We start from the raw sequence: 18,208 nt of genomic DNA, 5'->3' as shown, positions 1-18,208 counted from the left end.
AGACAAAGGGAGAAAGAGAAAGCTTAACTGGTTGGAATACATGTGAGGATTTGTGACAGAAATTGCATGTGACCACATGATATCAGAACAAAGGCTTGTCTTATGGGGGTCAATTAATGAATTCCCTCACCTCATGCCAAATCCTAAACCAGTGCTAATTGGCTAAATAAACTTAAACAGTCTCTAATTGTGTAATAGTAAGGGCCACCCTGAACAAAAATGGAATAATCCCCTCACAGTAGATTATGCACTGGAGGAGGGATCCATGAGCAGAACGCCTGTAAAAACCTAAAGAAGACCCCGAAAAAGGACATTAAAACTATAACGTGTACTTGCTTACTTATCCCACTTCCCCTGACAAAATACACTGTGTTCAAACTGCCAAGATAATACCTTTGAACTAAATCCCCTTATTTCAAGGTATTAACCCCCATACAAGTACAGCAAAGATTTTTAGCTGGCAAATATAACAAAGCACACAAAGAAAAGCAAGAAGCATTTGGTAATATGTCAAACAGAGGGTTTTCAGTTTTCAAAGTGCTTTGAATATTTCTAATTCTCACAGCTATAAGTAAGGTAGACCAGCATTATTGCAGCCTCATTACACATAAGGAATGGGAGAAAAGTGGTTATGCTGTTTGCCTTCCACATGTGTAACAAAGCACATGAGATGAAATTTGAATCAGAACTTCCCTATCTGGACTGGCCCAAGACATTTTCTTCCCCGGGACAAGAAAAGAGAGTGCCCCATTCACATGTATAGATGATGATAGGATGGGAAGCTGAATGTTATTTCAATATCGTTGGTGGAACACTGTCCACCACACCTGAGGCAACAGGTTTCAGTTTAGGAGATCTCAAGTAGGGTGAGTATCATAGTCAGTTCTCTTCTCTAAGACAGAGCACTAGTAAAGAAGGCCAAATGGAACAGTCAAAAGACCTCCACCATTTCCTCTCAACACCTGTTGCCTGCAGATGTTAAGAGAAAATGGTGGACATCTTGACGATTTCTGATTCTATCAGCCTTCTTCTGCTGAACAGTTGAGTTGACCCCATTCTTGGGTCCTATATTATTCATACCATATAACTTCTGGTTCACACCCAAATAGTCTTGGAAATAAGCTCAACTACTTCTCTGATATCAAGAAATAGCTGAGCTTATACTGAGCCTATATGGATTTTAATTGAGTCTTCATACCAACACATCTGTTGATTTTACATGTCAACACTCAACATAACAGGGGAAAGAGAGAGAGAAAGAAGGGAAATATCTTCTCAGCATAAGTATGCTACATGAGTAGCCCTTGAAAAGTGCATATTCCCTGGAGATTACTGCTGTGGTTACGAGTCTGCATTGGGAAATGTTTTATCTATTACAGTGCCTCTATTTGACCTGACCCAGTGAATACAAACTTTTCAGATCTGCTCTATTGCCCAGTTATGGACACTTCTACATTCCACATTCTCTCTCTTCCCCAACAGTACAAGTGGGATAAGAAGGGAATTAGTTTCTTGCTCAGATTAACATTTGAGATGGTGAAAAACTCAGGAGCTATAATTTTCACATTGTATTTGAGGTGTGTGTTATGAGCCCCAAAGGCTTACATTTTCAAAGCATGAACATTTAATTGTCAAAACTAACAAAACTATTTATTACGCTACTATTATCTGTCTCCGAGTCAAACTACAGTGGTGCCTCCCAAGATGATTGCCTCGCAGGATGATTAATCCACAAGACGATTGTTTTTTGCGATCGCTGTTGCGCTTCGCAAGACGATGTTTTCTACGGACGATTTTCACAAGACGACGATTTTTCCCCATTGGAACGCATTAAATAGATTTCAATGCATTCTAATGGGGAACCGCATTCTGCAAGACCATGTTTTCTATGGACGATTTTCGCAAGACAATGATTTTTCCATTGGAACGCATTAAGTAGATTTCGATGCATTCCAATGGGGAACCACGTTTCGCAAGACAATGGTTTCGCAAGACAGTGTTTTTCGTGGAACGAATTAACATTGTCTTGCGAGGCACCACTGTAGATGCTTAGGACATTTTAAGAAGTGCTGCCTCACTGAAGAAAGATGCATTTGTTTGTTTGTTTGTTTGTTTGTTTGTTTGTTTGTTTGTTTGTTTGGCTTTTACCCTGCCCATCTAGATTCAAACGAATCTACTCTGGGTGGCTTTACTGTGTTCGGGTTTTTGATTGGTCACTGGAAGACAGACATGGACTTAATTTGCATGCATCTCTGAAGAAACCAGTTGTTGGAGGAAAAGCAGGTTAATCTTGTGGAACATGCATTGCTCTAATCTCTACTTTGACCCTGTGTTAATTTTTCAGATTATAGGCTCAGCCTTCTGTGTGTGGTTATAGAACACCTGTTTGTCTTGAATAAAAGTTTTTTATCCTTTGTTTATTAACCTGGGATCTAATGGTGGGTAGTTAGAATTCTGCTTTATGTACTTCTGATGATCTTCTAGACAGAAATTCTTGGGTCATCCGCATATGACATTACCAAGGTATTATTGCCTCATCGTACAGCGGTTCTGTAACATCACCATGCACATTAAAATCTTCCATTCTGCAGGAATGTAATAAGAGTGCTTGCCCTGAAGGAGGACTCCTGGTGCCCTCCATCCGAAGCTCTTGACCTGAACAACAAACAAGAATAGAATGGCAAGAAACTATGGTGCTGGGTTGTTGGACATTTTGCAAAGGCCAAAATGCTTTCAGGACTGCACCTTTTGGTAAATTTTAAGGCTACTGAGAAAGACGGTGTGTTTGTTGTCTGATGCATTTACAGATAAAGTGTGTGTGTGTGTGTGTGTGTGTGTGTGTGTGTGTGTGTGTGTGTGTGTGTGTGTGTGTATAAATCATTCTAGAAATCAAATTGTATTTTGAGGATTTATGGTTGACTTGGTGGTGCTGCGGTGGCGCTGCGGGCTAAACCGCAGAAGCCTGTGCTGCAGGGTCAGAAGACCAAGCAGTCGTAAGATCGAATCCACGCGACGAAGTGAGCTCCCATCACTTGTCCTAGCTCCCGCCAACCTAGCGGTTCGAAAGCATGCAAATGCAAGTAGATAAATAGGGACCACTTTGGTGGGAAGGTAACAGCGTTCCGTGTCTAAGTCGCACTGGCCATGTGACCACGGAAGATTGTCTTCAGACAAACGCTGACTCTATGGCTTGGAAACGGGGATGAGCATCACCCCCTAGAGTCGAACACAACTGGACAAAAATTGTCAAGGGGAACCTTTACCTTTACCTTCAGCTTGAAAAAGCAGCTAGGCAAAATAATATTGGTTTTAAAATAAAATTTGCAAAGTGGGAAAGAGATCCTGTGTTCCCCCGTGGTTAGTGATATTAGCTCCGTAAGCCCTTCTGTGGCTTAGATGCAGAAACTGTCATGAGTTCAGTCAGAGGGTTTGTTTACCATGGGTGTTATAAGGAGGAGGTGTAGGAAGAGATGGCAAGACAGCTATTTAAACAGCTGATTTGCGGTTCACAAAGCAGCTTTCCTATGGCCGATCTTCGCTAGACAACGATGATTCTTCCCCATTGGAACGCATTAAACAGGTTTCAGTGCATTCCAATGGGGAAATGCTTTTCGCTAGACAATGATTTCGCTAAACAGCGATTTCAGTGGAACGGATTATCATTGTCTAGTGAGGCACCACTGTACTGACTGAAATCCATCAGTAACTCACAACTAGAGTAGACCGATTGGATCAGTGGGTATTTGGAGAGTCCTTCTCCATAAATTGCATTGATTCAACAGGCCTACTCTAATTGTGGCTTATTACTGGCTGTCACCTTATGAATATGCTCATAGCCTACAATCCTAGACACACTTATTTCTGAGTATGCTGCCATACAGTTTGCATTATAAGACTGCTAGAATTTTCCCTTCTTTTTATAAGAAAATGAGTGCAAAATTGTGTCTCTCATTCACTGGCAATTCCATAGCCCTTTTCACCCAGCAGTGTATCTTCATTGAGTTTAATAGAGGCATGTCATGGCAAGCCATTTATCCTCTACCCCCTCCCCATCAATGTTTGCAGAAGGTATTTCCCCCTCTCTCCTAGTGATTATCCCATTGACTTTCAATAGGGAATGGGGAGAGAAGAGAGATGAGGACAGTTCAAAGGTCCTATAAGGCTATGCAAAGGTCATCTTTGAAAATAGGGCGGAAGGTTGCACAACACAAATGTGGCAGGCATGACAGATCCACTGGGAGGATGGACAGCATAAATCTCATGTAGACTGAAAACAGGAAGGCAGGGAGCATAAGGGCAGTGTTTGCCATCATAAGCCAAGTAAGCCATCAAGGGCATTTTGTACTTGGCTGAGCCTGGTTTTCAAAAGTGTTGGAAACATGATATTCAAATTAGTGGATTGTAGAGGTCATGGTGTTTTTAAGAGGGGGAGAAAGGCTGCACAAGTATATGATTTAGAAGATATGGATGAGCAGAAAGAGAACAGAAAAAAACAAACTGAAGGGGGAATAAAGTTAGATAAATCCCAAAGAGTATAGACTCCAGCCATGGTTGATGAAATTATTATTTTAGAGACCTGACTCCTGATTACACAAGGAATATGTTCTCCATTTCTAGTGATACGTTGCACACCTTTGTTGTACTGAATCAAGGTCACATGGTGTATATACCTGGGCTAACATTCCCACTTGTTTTCACTTTAGTGATTAACTTCTTCCTATTCGAAATATTATGGCTGGCTACACCATGGAGCCGACTTATCTCCTGTCTTGTCTCCTGGGGCAGTGCAGCCCCTTTCTTTATTTTTTTTAATGTGAAAAAAAAAACTATAAAGTCCCTAACCCATACCTGCCTCCCTCCCTCTGCCAGCAAAGGTCGGGCTTACCCCCTGCCATCCCTGCCAAGCCCCGCATGGTGGGCGTGCTTCTCCGAGACAGTGCCTTGCTCCTGCCATTCTCCCTTCTCTGTTTCCCTTCTCTTTCCTCTGCTGGCAAAGGCTGGGCATACCCACCACTGCCCTTGTGATGAGCCCTGCAAGGTGGAGATGCTTCTTTGAGGTGGTGCCTTACTCCTGGCCGATCTCCATTTTCCCTGAAGGGATTGACATTCACACATGCAATGCTGGTAAGAAATGTCCCAATATGTCATTGGAACAAAACAACACAACCCTCCCAGCGAGGGGAAATTAAACTGCAGTTACACTGCTGGCTGGGTAAATGACTGGATAATGGCTGTGCATTGTGTGACTGGAAATGTATGCAGTGGTCTAACAGCAATATATGTAGGGAACGTTTTCCTCATGTGATCAGGGGGTGGGGGGATGGGGAGTGAATTGCTTATTTTAACCTCTTCAGTTGAAATCAGTGCAATCCCAAAGGGGCAAACAGATTAAATCAAGCCTTCAGTTACTTGAAGAAATTCTCTACAGAAAAGTGAAGTCTTGGCCAAAGTTTAGAAACTGTTGGTGTTTTATACCACAGAGACAATATTACTGATCATCACTAATTATGCTGGTTGGAGATTTTATGTGGTGTAGTCCGAAACTTCTAGAAGCAGTATGTTGCCTGCCTTTCTCATTGGTCAGCAGGCATCAGAGTAATAAGTAACATCTTTCCCACATAGCCTCAAGCTCACCTCACACAGGAGGATTCTGAAAGATGTATTTATTTCTCAAAGATTTAGTTACTTCTCCTCCCCTGACCTTCCCTGAAGGCTGTATGTTGAAGGAACGTAGAATAACTGAGGGAAAACAATGTACAGCAAATGGGGGTATGAAAGTCCTTCTGCTTTAATTTAAGTTAATTTAATTCAAATGTTGCCTGTATTTTCTTTCCATTTTTGTTCTGTATCAGGCTGTGAGGCTCACATGCTGAAATTAATAGCACTTTTCTCAACCTGTGCATTTATTTATGCATTTTGCCTAATTCCCACAACTTTCCCTCAAGGACTGTAGCATGTTTACTCCCATTTTCCAATTATGCACATTTTAGCCTTTTCTATTTTAAAATGTGCACATTTGGGTTTTATGCAAATCTCATTTCTGCAAAACACCAAACAAGGCTCACATAAGTGAGAAACCTCAAGGCAAGGTGCTCTACATGTAATGCATCTCAGAAGGTGTTAAAGTGCGACTTTCATCAAGACTGTCAAAACCAATCAAATACTTTTTCGTCCCTAAGAAAGCATGATACAGAAAAGTGCACATAATCTTTCTTTGGAAGAGGTGAATTGGATAGAAGGGTTATTGAGGATGAGAATCAGCACTGTTTTGATGGAAGAGCTGTTTGCCACACTGTCAGAGCAATATAGAGGAAAGGATATCCACACACCCTAGAGAACAAATACTTTCTAAGTCCTACCAGACAGCTCAGATACGAGGCTGTGAGATCAGGTGGCAATAAAGACACAGTGGCTCTTCAGCCGTCCATCTCAGCTCATATACACACACAGTCCGTACCTCTGGAAGGGTCAAGTTCTGCCTAGTCCCCAGGCTTGTAATGAAAAGCTAATAAAAGAGGTGACTGGTTGCACTTTCATAAGACAACATGGTCCGAAGGATAATCCAATTTGTAAATAACAAACATAAATCAAAGAGAAAGCTGGCAGATGGGGAGCAGACTGGGGGTTAGCTTCAGAAAGGGCTGAATAATGTGGCAAACAGTCTGTTTCAAAAAATTTAAAATGGGATGCTGCCCATTGTAAACAATCTCATTCATTCATTCATTCATTCATTTATTCTCACATGCATGTTGTTGTTGTTGTTTAGTTGTTAAGTTGTGTCCAATTCTTCATGACCCCATAGACCAGAGCACGCCAGGCCCTCCTGTCTTCCACTGTCTCCCGGAGTTTGGTCAAACTCACATGCATATACATACACAAATAGAAGTACTTAGTTTTACTTGTCTCTTAGTCCCCTCCCACCATAGTACTCTTTTTCTTCCTTCTTTTTTCCTACCCTCTCTTCCCCCCCTTTCTTTGTGCTTTTTTCTTGCCTCACCCAGTCCTCATTTATACCATATTTTTCCATGTATAAGACACCCCCATGTATAAGTCACCCCACACTTTTCTAATCCAAAATTAAGAAATCTAAATGGGGATTAGCAAGTGTAGAGGGAAAGGGATCAAAGCGCTGCAGGATCACTTTGATCCCTGCTTTCCCCTCCAGTTGTTTTTCTCTCCTCAACTTACTTCCATGTATAAGACGACCCTCAATTTTTAGTCTAAAGATTTTAGACAAAAGTATAGTTTTATACACGGAAAATATGTTACTTCCCATATTCTCTGCCTCTTACTCCAGAGACAGTAGGGCTTCCTTCCTTCCTCCCTCTCTTTTTCCAGTATGAACTGATCTGTAAATCTGATCAGGTCATACTAAAATACACAAAGATCAAGTTCCCGACATATTTCTAATCTTTATATCCAGATCAAGGGTGGGCAACCTCTAGAGATGTAGACACTGTACATGCCCTTCCGCCTTTGAAGGGTTACATCCGACACCCCCAATCCAAGTTACTTTCTCTCTCTTTTTAAAAGCCCCATGAGCCTAAAATACTCCAAGGTTGCCAAAACATAACAAAATGGCCTTTACATTCTCAAATGATGTGGGAAACTAAGGGAAAAAGGAAAGGGGGGGCACTGGAGGGCCACATTGCTGGTTTTGGGATCTGCATGCAGCCTACAGCCCACATGGTGCCCACCCCTGATGTAGATCTACTGGTACATGCGAGAGTTATTTACATTTCACAGTCTTCTCATACTCCCATCTTAGTCTTAACTCAAAGTAGCTGATACCATACAAAAACAAATAAACATAGCAATCAACCTTAAAAAACACAGAAAGCATGGCTACTCAGAAGAAAGTCCTGCTGGTTTGAGTGAGGTCTACCCTTAGGCAAATGGATATTAAGTTTCATTCTAAATAAGGCAATAATCTTTTAACTATTTTTTAAAAAAAAAATCAGACAAGCAGTACTATTAGATCATGTAAGAAACAACTTTTGAAGTTACATCTAGAAGACATCAAAGGAGAGGATGATAGAAGAATAGAGGGAAGGTTGTCCATACATGAATGCCACAAGAAAGGCAATGCCAACAAAATAATAACTGCCAATAGGGTCACTCTACTGAAACAAAAAGTATGAAGGCATTTTTTGCCACTTCCTTCTGGGACAAACATCAGAAGTTCAGAACCTTAAAAGATATCAGGAACAGAACTGTAATATATGAAGATGCCTTCCAAAGGCTTTTACAACCTTGAAAGTACGCCTTTTATAGCAGCTCTGTTTCTTCCCAAATGGCAATGGAGTTGGGCATTGGAACATAACATGAAGATAAGTTAAAGACTCAGAAACAAATTCTACATATGAGAGGCCCCCTTTCCCAAAAGGTTACTTTTACTAGTTATGAAACATCCTGGTAATACTGAATTTGGATTACTGCAGTGCCTTCTCTATTAAGACTTACAAGTTTAGTATAACATTGAGCTTTCATGGATTATAATTCACTTAGATGCTTACAGTATGTTTTCAGAGCTTTGAAGATAGGCCAACAGTGTGCAAGGCACCACATGACGTTCTGTTATTTTGCTGCACTAAATGAATGTGACTATCCCTTTGAACTGTTGCTATTGAACAGATGCACGCTGCTTAGGCTGGTTGCCTAAGTAGCATGCATCTTACATGTACCATATGCAACCATGTCCTTACACTCCGTGCACTTACTGCATCATCTTGCAAATTGTATGGAAAACCTTCTAGTCAAGTCACTTCTCTTGCCAGGAAGAGATGCTGTTGGCATGGAAAATATAAACCTAATCCAGAACACCATGAGATGATCTGTTTATCAGAAATGGGATGAGTATGCGCAGCATAAGAATATGGGCTTCTTAATAAAGTGCCTTCAACACCTTGGGAAATTAAAAACAACAACAGCTATTGTCTTCTTCTGTGTTTTAAATAACAAAACAGAGCTAAATGCACTTCCCATTGCAGAAGGTGAAATATGGAACAGGATAGACTAAAGTCCATTTTCAAGGTTTTCTCTGGTTTTCCTTCCTTAGCTCTCTCCCTGGCACTTTTAACTGGGTGAGTGATTGCATTAATTTCTTTCTCTTACCTTTTAGAAAAGCCTGGAAGTCTCTGCCCTTATCTTCATTGATTTTGCCTTCCAGAGAGGAGAGTGTCTTGCTCACATCACTCATGACGAGGGAAATGTTGTCAACCTTCTTCTGTAGCAAAGTCAGTCTCATCTCCTGGCTGCTAATCTGCTCATTCATTTTTTGTGCAACTGCTATGTTGGGAGGAAAAGAATGGAACAAAAGAAGAAAGTAACTGAATGGAATCACAAAAGGAATTAAATCACCAAGAGAAAAGCAGAAAGAACCAAAACAAATTCCATGCCCAATTACTTGAAGTGGAGTGAAAACTTTCCGCATTAATAAGAATGGAGCATTTTGATTTTTGTCATGTATCCTGAGTTATGAGTGACATTCATACAAGCAGAGAAGCAAATAATTGCTGAATAATCCATATTCATTATAGAGTAGTTATAATTCCAGGAGAGTGTATTGAATAGTTAACAGAAATTTAATGAGCAAAAGTGGAATGTGGAAGCATCTATCTAGTTGCTTTCCTATGGAGGATTCTGCTTTACTGTTTGAATAAATGCATTGTATTTCTACAGACTGATTGTAAGAACTGGTTTCGCTGCCGTTGTGCAAACAAGAGTTGGCACTGTGAAAATTAAGCCATATCTCAATAATGGCAATTAGGGGAAAAGACATATTGCTCTTCCCTGGAGATATGCAGTCCACCTACTCCCCATTATCCTAGTCTTATCCAAATGCATTATGTTTGCTCAAATTTCCTCCATTGCTCTCAAGCAAAAACTTCAAAAAAAAGGGACCCAGGGAATAGCACAGGAAAAGCAAGTTCTACCCTGAGAAGCTACCATCAGAGCTGCCACACCATAACCTGGTGAAATCCCATCATTCTTAAAAACACTACTAAGAAAAAGGAGGAGTATCATCAAAAGAGGGGATAGAGAGTCCCTTAACTGGGAGAAAAGTGGTATAGAAATCCAACAAACAATCTAATAATCATGTGCTGTCAACTGAATTCTGACTTAAAGTAACCCTTTCCAGGGTTTTCTAGGTAGAGAATACATAGAAGTGGCTTTCCATTCCCTTCTTCTGGGGAATGTGCAGCTTGCCCAAGGCCACACAGGCTGGCTCTTCTAGGATGCACAGTTGGGAACTCAACTCCCAACCTCCTGCTCTGCAGCCAGGTACTTAACTCACTTTGTTATCCAGCCAGCTTAATAACAGATGCACCTAAAATTTGCACAAGCTAGTTTTTATCGGGGCATGGAAAAGCCACTTTTTATCTCCCATTAGCTAAAAAATTCTGGCAGTTCTCATCTAAAAAAGACCCTTTTCCAAGCTTTGACTGAGATGCATGGATGCAAATTTAATAATGTCTATGTAAAAAACATGCAGGATCGTGTACGGGAGACCACGTATTGTTGGGTGATCATGTTAGTGACTCTCCTGGTGACCAGTGCCTGCTCCGTCTGTTGTCCAGGTAGGAACTATGGATGAGGAATCACTCCTCCCCCCCAGCCAATCCTGAGGTGGCAGCTGCAGCTGCGGTGTTGGCGCTTCAACAGGCGGCGGGCCAGGATCCGGAGTGGGGTCTTCAGCACCTCCATATGTGAGATTCCCCCTTCTGCTGACTCTTCCAGTTCTGCCGCCACCCACTGTTCCCCCACCCCACCCCCAGTTTGGGCATGCGAGCCAAAAAGGTTCACCATCACTGATATAGATAGACACTCTGGCTAAAATCCTATTGTAGAGTTGCACAAATGGCGTAACATTTAGAGGTGAATTCCCCTAAGTTAAGAAATCTCTGTAGACCTTATCTGTTGCATGCCAAGTCACATAACTCAGTATGCAAGAAATAACATCTCTGGCAATTCACTTCCAAAAGTTACACCCTCTCCATAATGGCACAACAGGGTTTTAACCTCTGTGTTGTCAGAGGGCATGGTATGTGTGTGATTTATCTAACAAACCACCATGCAGCTTTGCCATTCCCAGAATAATTCTTGCTGACACTGTTGAGCAAGGTATGCTGCATCATGTCAGCATTCCGTACTGTACCAGAGGCATGCTTGCCCATCTGTCATTATCTCTGGACCACTGAATGGCAACAATTAATACCATCCAGGCATGAATAATAATTTAATGCACAGCCCCGGAGTCATTCCCCCTTCCATTCAGCTTGTGTTGCTTTTATTGCTTCTTATGAGGTCACTGCATCCTGTATGAATGTCTCCCCCTTTCCCCCAATGATTTCTCCATGTAACACCATAGTGCTCATGTAAACCCATTCTCAATAAATATTCTGCTTTGCCCCCTAACCTTTCTGAGCAGAGCCCACAAAGGAAACAAGATTGCAAGAGACTCCGGCGCTTCATGGCGTCGCTTTTGGTGGCCAGGGGGATTTCTTTTGCTGTGTTTTTAATAAATAGTGTTGACAACCATTGTGTTAGGGACTGTAGTAATTACAACCACTGACCTGGGTCACTGGGGTCCTGCTGATGCTGTTGCTGCTGTTGGTTTCCAAATGTTTCTCCATTGACAGCTGTGTTGCTCTCTGCTTGGTTGCTATGTATAAGCAATTGATCCTGTTGGGCTAAATGGGGGGGGGGGGGAGAAGGTAAGGATGACTGAGACATTCAGCATGACTTTTCATCCAATACATGGCAATATCGTTGCCGCTGCCCTTCACTGTCCCCTGCCCACTTCTTACTCTGCTAAATCCTAATCATATGTGCTGATTCCCCAGTTAGCTGCTTTGCCCATCTGGACCACATGCTATGCCACCATATTGGTAGGGTATAGTGAACAGCTTTAATTCTTACCAGAGAGGATTATAAGTGTCTCCTTCAGGTTGCAATTGATTGCGATTTACAGAAGCTTGTGCTAATGCAAGGTTCACCCTCCCTTATCATTAAGAACACTCGGAGAGCTGCAAGATTAATGTTGAAGTGGAGGCTTAAAGAAGGGCACTGAGCAAGCCCGGCATAATAATTAAGCCGTGCCCATTGCACAGCTCCAGTGATCATGAAGAACGGTAATCCAGGTAATGGGTTCGTATTAGGGATGCTGCGAAAGCGTGCAAGGTTCAGATCTGGATTTCAACTTTGCCCTTTCTTAAAGCTCAAAGGATTTCTGAGTGACTGGCTGAAAATCCAAAGCACATGCAAAGAACTTTGCTGAGATTTGGGGGGCAGTAAGGGAAGGATTGAATTTCTCCTAACCTAAGCCCTCGGCTGTGTTGTCTCTCAAAACTTAATGGCTGGATTCAGGCAACACGCAGGCTTTGCTAACTAGCATTTATGTCAGGAAGTGGTACATTATTTCATTATGTGCTGCTGCCTTGCAGAAGTCTAAATATAAACCTGAAGTAGGCCTCCTATTCCACAATTCAAATGGAAGAATTGAGGTCTGGAAGCCAGGCAATATTTAAGGGAAAAGCGCACAGGTAGTTCACAACCATGGAAAACATTAGCCTCATTCCAGAGATGTGGAAATGCCATGAGATAAATCTTGAAACCCCATAGTTTTGTGCTCTCTGCAAATAGAATCTTAGAATCAAATAATACTTTAGTTGGAGGAGACTTATAAGGCCATTGAGTCCAACCTCCTGGCCAATGCAGGAATCCAAATTAAAGCAGATATAACACATGGTTATCAAGCTTCTTGAATAACTCCACTTTTGGAGCACTTACTATCTCCTAAGGTAATTGGTTCCATTGCCGTACTGCTCTAATAGTTAAGACATTTCTCATGATATTCAGCCTGGTCTCCTGTAGCTTCAGACCATTATTATGTGTCCTGCACTCTGGAGTGATCAAGAACAGATCCTGCCCCCCCCCTCTGTCTGAATACCTTTCAAGTATTTGAAAAGGGCTCTCATATCTCATCCCAGTCTTCTTTTCTCAAGGCTAAACTTGCCCAGTTCTTTTTGTCTTTCCTCACAGGGCTTGGTTTCCAGCCCCCTCATCATCCTTGTTGACCTCTTCTGAACCTGCTCCAGTTTATGGCCATCCTTCTTAAAGTGCATTGTCCAGAACTAGCTAAAAGACACACCCAGCAAGTATTTTTATTCTGTCTCTACATAAGAGAGAAGGAACAGCAATTGGAAATTTTACTCCCAGTACCACTGCTGTCAAACTCCATGCTACTGTAAGACGTGGGCTGCAGCTACATATCACCTCACTCAAAAGGAAAGTGATCCACACTGGAGACCTGGGATGTACAGAAGGGCTGATTTAAGTTTTTGCTCCTTGATAAGATCCAGTTGAAGGCTCCCCTTTTCTCCTCTCCATGTCCCCACCACCATGTCTACTATCTCACAAGGAGCCTATTAAAGTGAACATACGGCTTGTCTACATGTGGCAATTGGAGTGGGCTGGAGTGGGCTAAACAGGATTGCTAGAAAGTCTGGCATGCCATTTGGTGCAATCTTAATATGCCTATCTAATTTGTAATACAATACCGAATGCTTTTTTCCCCCCAAGTGATGCAGTTCTCATACACACCTAAACATTTGGTTTTACCCTTTCTTAACCCCTTCACAGAGCCAAGGAAGCATTTAATTTGCCAGTATTGTGAAGTGACTGTCTTCATAAGCCCCTTCATGATATTGGCAAATTAGAAAAAAGCTTGCTTTTAATTTGTTTCCAATGTTCATGCGTTCTTCGCTGGTGGATTGTGGGAACTGTCCTTCAAGGAAGTAACTTTGCCTTTCTCTGCTATCTACTGAATAGAAGTATATCGGTTGTCTATACACATGCAGTCAGGTGTAAAACCCACTTAGCAGTAGTACATATATCCAAGTGAACAGTTTAAAGAACCTCATCATATTCCCAAGACAAATATATATAGAATGAGTTCTTCAGAAAAGACACTGTCATTTCCTTGCCACTGTCTGAAACCTCTTTCAAGAAATGTAAGACCCACAACAAATGTAAACTCAGTAAGCCTACTATTAGCAATAATACTATTATGCAAAGTTTATTGTCATAGTTTATTGTCATCCTCCTCTTTATTTCCCAACATTTCCCTCCCCCTAGGAAGCACCTAGCTCGGCTCCCAAGTAAGTTCACAAAAGCTTGGGGAAATGTAATGCAGCTTGATTTTTCTGAAATTCCAGTAAAATGTGTAATATCATAGCTTGGAAAACCATAATCTCCCAACCAGCATTGATTCCTATGACTTCGCTACATTTTATGCACTGCTTGCAGACAGATTTCAGCTGCATGCAAACTAACTATGGCCAGGCTTTCTTGCAATATGCATCTGTGAATTGGGGGAAGATGTGTCTCAGTTTATAAAGCTGCAAGATCCTGACAAATTGCAAATGGTTTCATTCGTTGGCTAATCATGTTGAAATCCTAATTTCTCTGAAAACAATCAGCTAAAAGAGAGACTACGTAAATGTTTTGCATTATACCTGTGTTTTCGTAAGAGCTAGAGACTTATTCTTTTGACAAAATGGAAATTTGGAGTCTGGGGGAACTTGAACAGGCACCTGGTGGCATGTCTAAAATTTAGCTAAAACTCAGCTGATCCTACCAATAATATTGCCAAGACTACAATGGGGGCCCAATTCAGTGATTTACTTTCTATAATTTATCCAGCAATTTTGAGAATATATAATTTTACCCAAGCCCATTTTGAATCGGGCCACTGGGAGTTTGCCCATCACTAATAATATCACGCTGTACTCTAGATAAGAATGAGGAATAATTAAATCTATCTTGAGAGGTTACCCGAGGGACATGCAAGAGAACCGTATCATTTTTAATAATGGAGAAACAAAATTGCACTCCAGATACTTGAGCATACTCTGTGTTGATCTCTTAAGAGACACACTTCCCAGAAAGTGTGAGCAGCAGGAATTCTATAGTACAGTAAGCAACATACCAGCTGTGTTTTCTACATTATAGAAATGGGTTCACATGTATGTGTGCATATTATATTGCTGCAATTAACTGAACCAAGCAACAGGATTTCAGCCAATATATCAGTAATTGTTGAGAGGACCTTGTAGTGGCACTTTGTGAATATTCAGGGATCGGAGAAAGTGAACCAGGGGTCCCCGTCAGGCTTAAGTGACCCCTGCCATAGTGCCCTCTGTTAGGTCTCCTCTACAAAAATGGAGACCTCCCCATAAGTCCTAACAGTGGACAGCAGTGATGTGCACTTGGTGTGTAGGTTTAAGTTGCCATTGAGGCATACCCAGAATTCCCACACTGAGAAGTGAGGGAAGGAGTGGATTATTCTGAACTCAGCTGTCACTTGTTGGCACCAAATGAGAGTAGCCAGCTTTGTGGGTCAGGCCTTGGGGAAGGATATGGCTTCGGGGAAGGGTGACCCAGAGGCCTCCATGGGCTAGGTTTCAATTAGGATTTACTCTGTAGGCTGGGATTCTTTGTGTCATTCTCTTGCTCTGTTCCAGGGGTGGATCCCATACTTGGGATAAACACAGATGCCTTCATACTCTCCTTTCTTGGTTACACTGCCATCAAGATCTTGGCAACATCTAACCATCAGTATTCCCAATTTTATTTGGTTCTGTTGTGTTATATTTTTGGCCTCTTAAGTTCTTCTCGACGATGCAAATAGCCCAACAGTCACAATGAGTACACAAACAATAACATCATTTTATGAATCACAGTTCTATGACTATACATGTTTGCACTTGACTCCTCACAATTTCAGCACATACTACGTTTTAGTATGTGCTAATTTTTTTTGTTCTCATAATTCCCCAAATCCCGCCATGCTGTGACTTCCCCAGAGAGAGAGAGAGAGAGAGAGAGAGAGAGAGAGAGAGAGAGAGAGAGAGAGAGAGAGAGAGAGAGACATTCCCAGCTGCCCAGCAGAAAAAAACAGTGGGAAAAATCCTTGTTACCACACCTTTTCTCTCTTAGAAATGCCACTGTTTACATCGAATGGCACATGGCCTGCGCTTTGACCAACCCAGCCCACCGTAGCTGTGTTGTAATTTGCCTGAAGCGTGATAATCCCTCCCCATCTTTGTTTTGCTTTTTGCATTCTCAAGCAACAACAAAAACCAGAAGTTTCCTCCAGCCTCCAGGGAGCTACCATTTATGGTGGATGGGCCGCATTTGGCTTAGCGGGTCACAAGGTGTGCATGCCTGGTTTACATAGCAACACAACATTCCTGTATTAAAATATGACTAAATAGGAGCCTAGCCGTTGGGGTAGGAGGAAACAGAGAGAGAGAGAAAGAAAAAACAGCATGGTTCTCAGCTCTGACCTTAAACTGAATTTAAATGAAAAACCTTTCTTTAAGTACAAAAGGATTAAGGAAAATAGTTTGACTCTCTCTTTCCCCCCTTCTTATCTTGGTTTCAACAGATCCACTGGGGTTGCTGCTATTTGCAGATAAATGCCTCGGGGGGTCACAGGGTTGCCAAGAAGAAAGAAAAGCAGGAGCCGAGGTTTGTTGCTTGGTTGACATGATTTCTAACTCCTAAAGCTATTCTGTGCAGAAAAGTCTGTATAATAACAGGACCCAGTTCTAGAATCTGGTCTCTTTATAACCTGAAAGATCAAGCAGTACCAAATATGTTATATAAACCTTTGATTCAATCAGTATTTTTGCTTTGAGTGTAAAGGTGGTCCTAGTTTCAGGTTGCTCTCAATGGAGCCTGGACTCACATGCTCTGCATCTCCACCTCTTTCCCCATGGTCATCAATTGAAATGTTGAATGCTTTTTAATGTTCTTGATTCATCATCTTTCTAAGCCCTGGGAAATAAGATGCTTTTAACTGTCAATATCCTATAAATGGAATATGGGGCTCTTTGATAGTAAACTATGTGTTGTACTGAATGAATGTTGCTCCAGGAGAAGCATTGCCTCTCCTTCCTTTCTGCCTTATTTGCTCCATCAATATGGCCCCAGACAGTGCCCTGACTAGTTACAGTCAATCCTTCTACACTGAAGGGAGGAGATACACTGCAAATCTTACAAAAATGCTCTTCCCATTCTGTGTCAATATCATGCAATTAGGCAGTGTCTCACGGTTGTATCAACCACCATATACTATTCCCTTATCATTTCCTTCAGCCTTTGGTGACAACAAAATGGTCGAGTTGATCGCAGAATTTGAAGCTGATCTGCCACAGACACTTATTGAAGGAGATACCTTGGAGAAGGATAACCGAGCAGCTGATTGTCAGACTTTTTTTTTTTTTTAAAGACTCACGATATAGGATATATGTCCCTTCTGTGTTCCGTCTGGCAGACAGAATGACAGTATCCAAACTACATCAAAAACTGTCACGAGAAAGATACTGTGCTGAAAGGTGACACAAATCAGTTTTACATGCTGTAATTAAAGTAAGCAACAATTAGGTGCTCCACACGGGTGTGTGAGATCTACCTGTCCTTAAAGCTTATTATCACGGCAGAGAAAGCTACAATATAAGCTGAAAGCTCTGTTCACATTTTCATCAGCTGTGGTTATCTTCATATGGCTGCAGCTGTCAACGGGAGTTAAATACTTGCATTCATCCCAATTAATTACATAGGATTTATCAGGTGGCAGTGTGACGATATAATCTATGATGGGGAGGGGGAGGTAGAATCAGTTACCTTCCTTTGATAAAGGACTTCCTGATGGACGTCCTTTTATTCTTTCACTTCCTATTCTTTTGTTCCCAAATATATTTGCTGCCGGCCTGATGGCATTTTCTCCTCTAGACAGTCAATCAAATCTAATATCCTTCTCATTAAATCAACAAACTGCTCAGCTTCCTAGATATATTGTGGATTTCATAACCCCCCAACCTTCCTTTCAGCTTCTACTTTTTCTTTACAAGAGCTCAGTTCACAATTTAAAGGTGGGCCATGTCACACAATATGCAGAGACAAGCATGGTTTAGCCAGTGTGTACATGCTTGTGAGAAAGCAGTGGCCAATCACAACTCCATGATGTGTTTACATTTATAATCTTATGTCTGTTGATTTAATGCTTCCTATTTTCCCAACATTCCAAGTTTAAGTTTATTGTATTAGCTAAAAGCCGTCACAATTGTTTAAAATACAAATATAATCGAATAAAATCAGAATAAAAACACAGAGATATAAAATAATAAGAGACTGTTCA

At 41.5% G+C, this 18,208-nt stretch overlaps 1 protein-coding gene across 1 annotated transcript in view; it reads right to left on the bottom strand.

The window, feature by feature from the left end:
• The window catches only part of MMRN1 (multimerin 1), a 75,519-nt gene that overhangs the window by 23,297 nt on the left and 34,014 nt on the right, over positions 1-18,208 (bottom strand). Inside the window, exons 4-5 of the mRNA XM_073001959.2 lie at positions 11,577-11,693; positions 9,115-9,288 (exon numbers count right to left, since the gene is read on the bottom strand). Coding sequence (XP_072858060.2) covers positions 9,115-9,288; positions 11,577-11,693 — 291 coding nt within the window. The remainder of the gene's footprint in view (positions 1-9,114; positions 9,289-11,576; positions 11,694-18,208) is intronic.

Source organism: Pogona vitticeps, chromosome 5, assembly GCF_051106095.1.
Source record: "Pogona vitticeps strain Pit_001003342236 chromosome 5, PviZW2.1, whole genome shotgun sequence".
Lineage (NCBI taxonomy): Eukaryota > Metazoa > Chordata > Lepidosauria > Squamata > Agamidae > Pogona > Pogona vitticeps.
The sequence above is the reverse complement of the archived record's forward strand: the minus strand, read 5'-3'. Positions and strand labels throughout refer to the sequence as shown.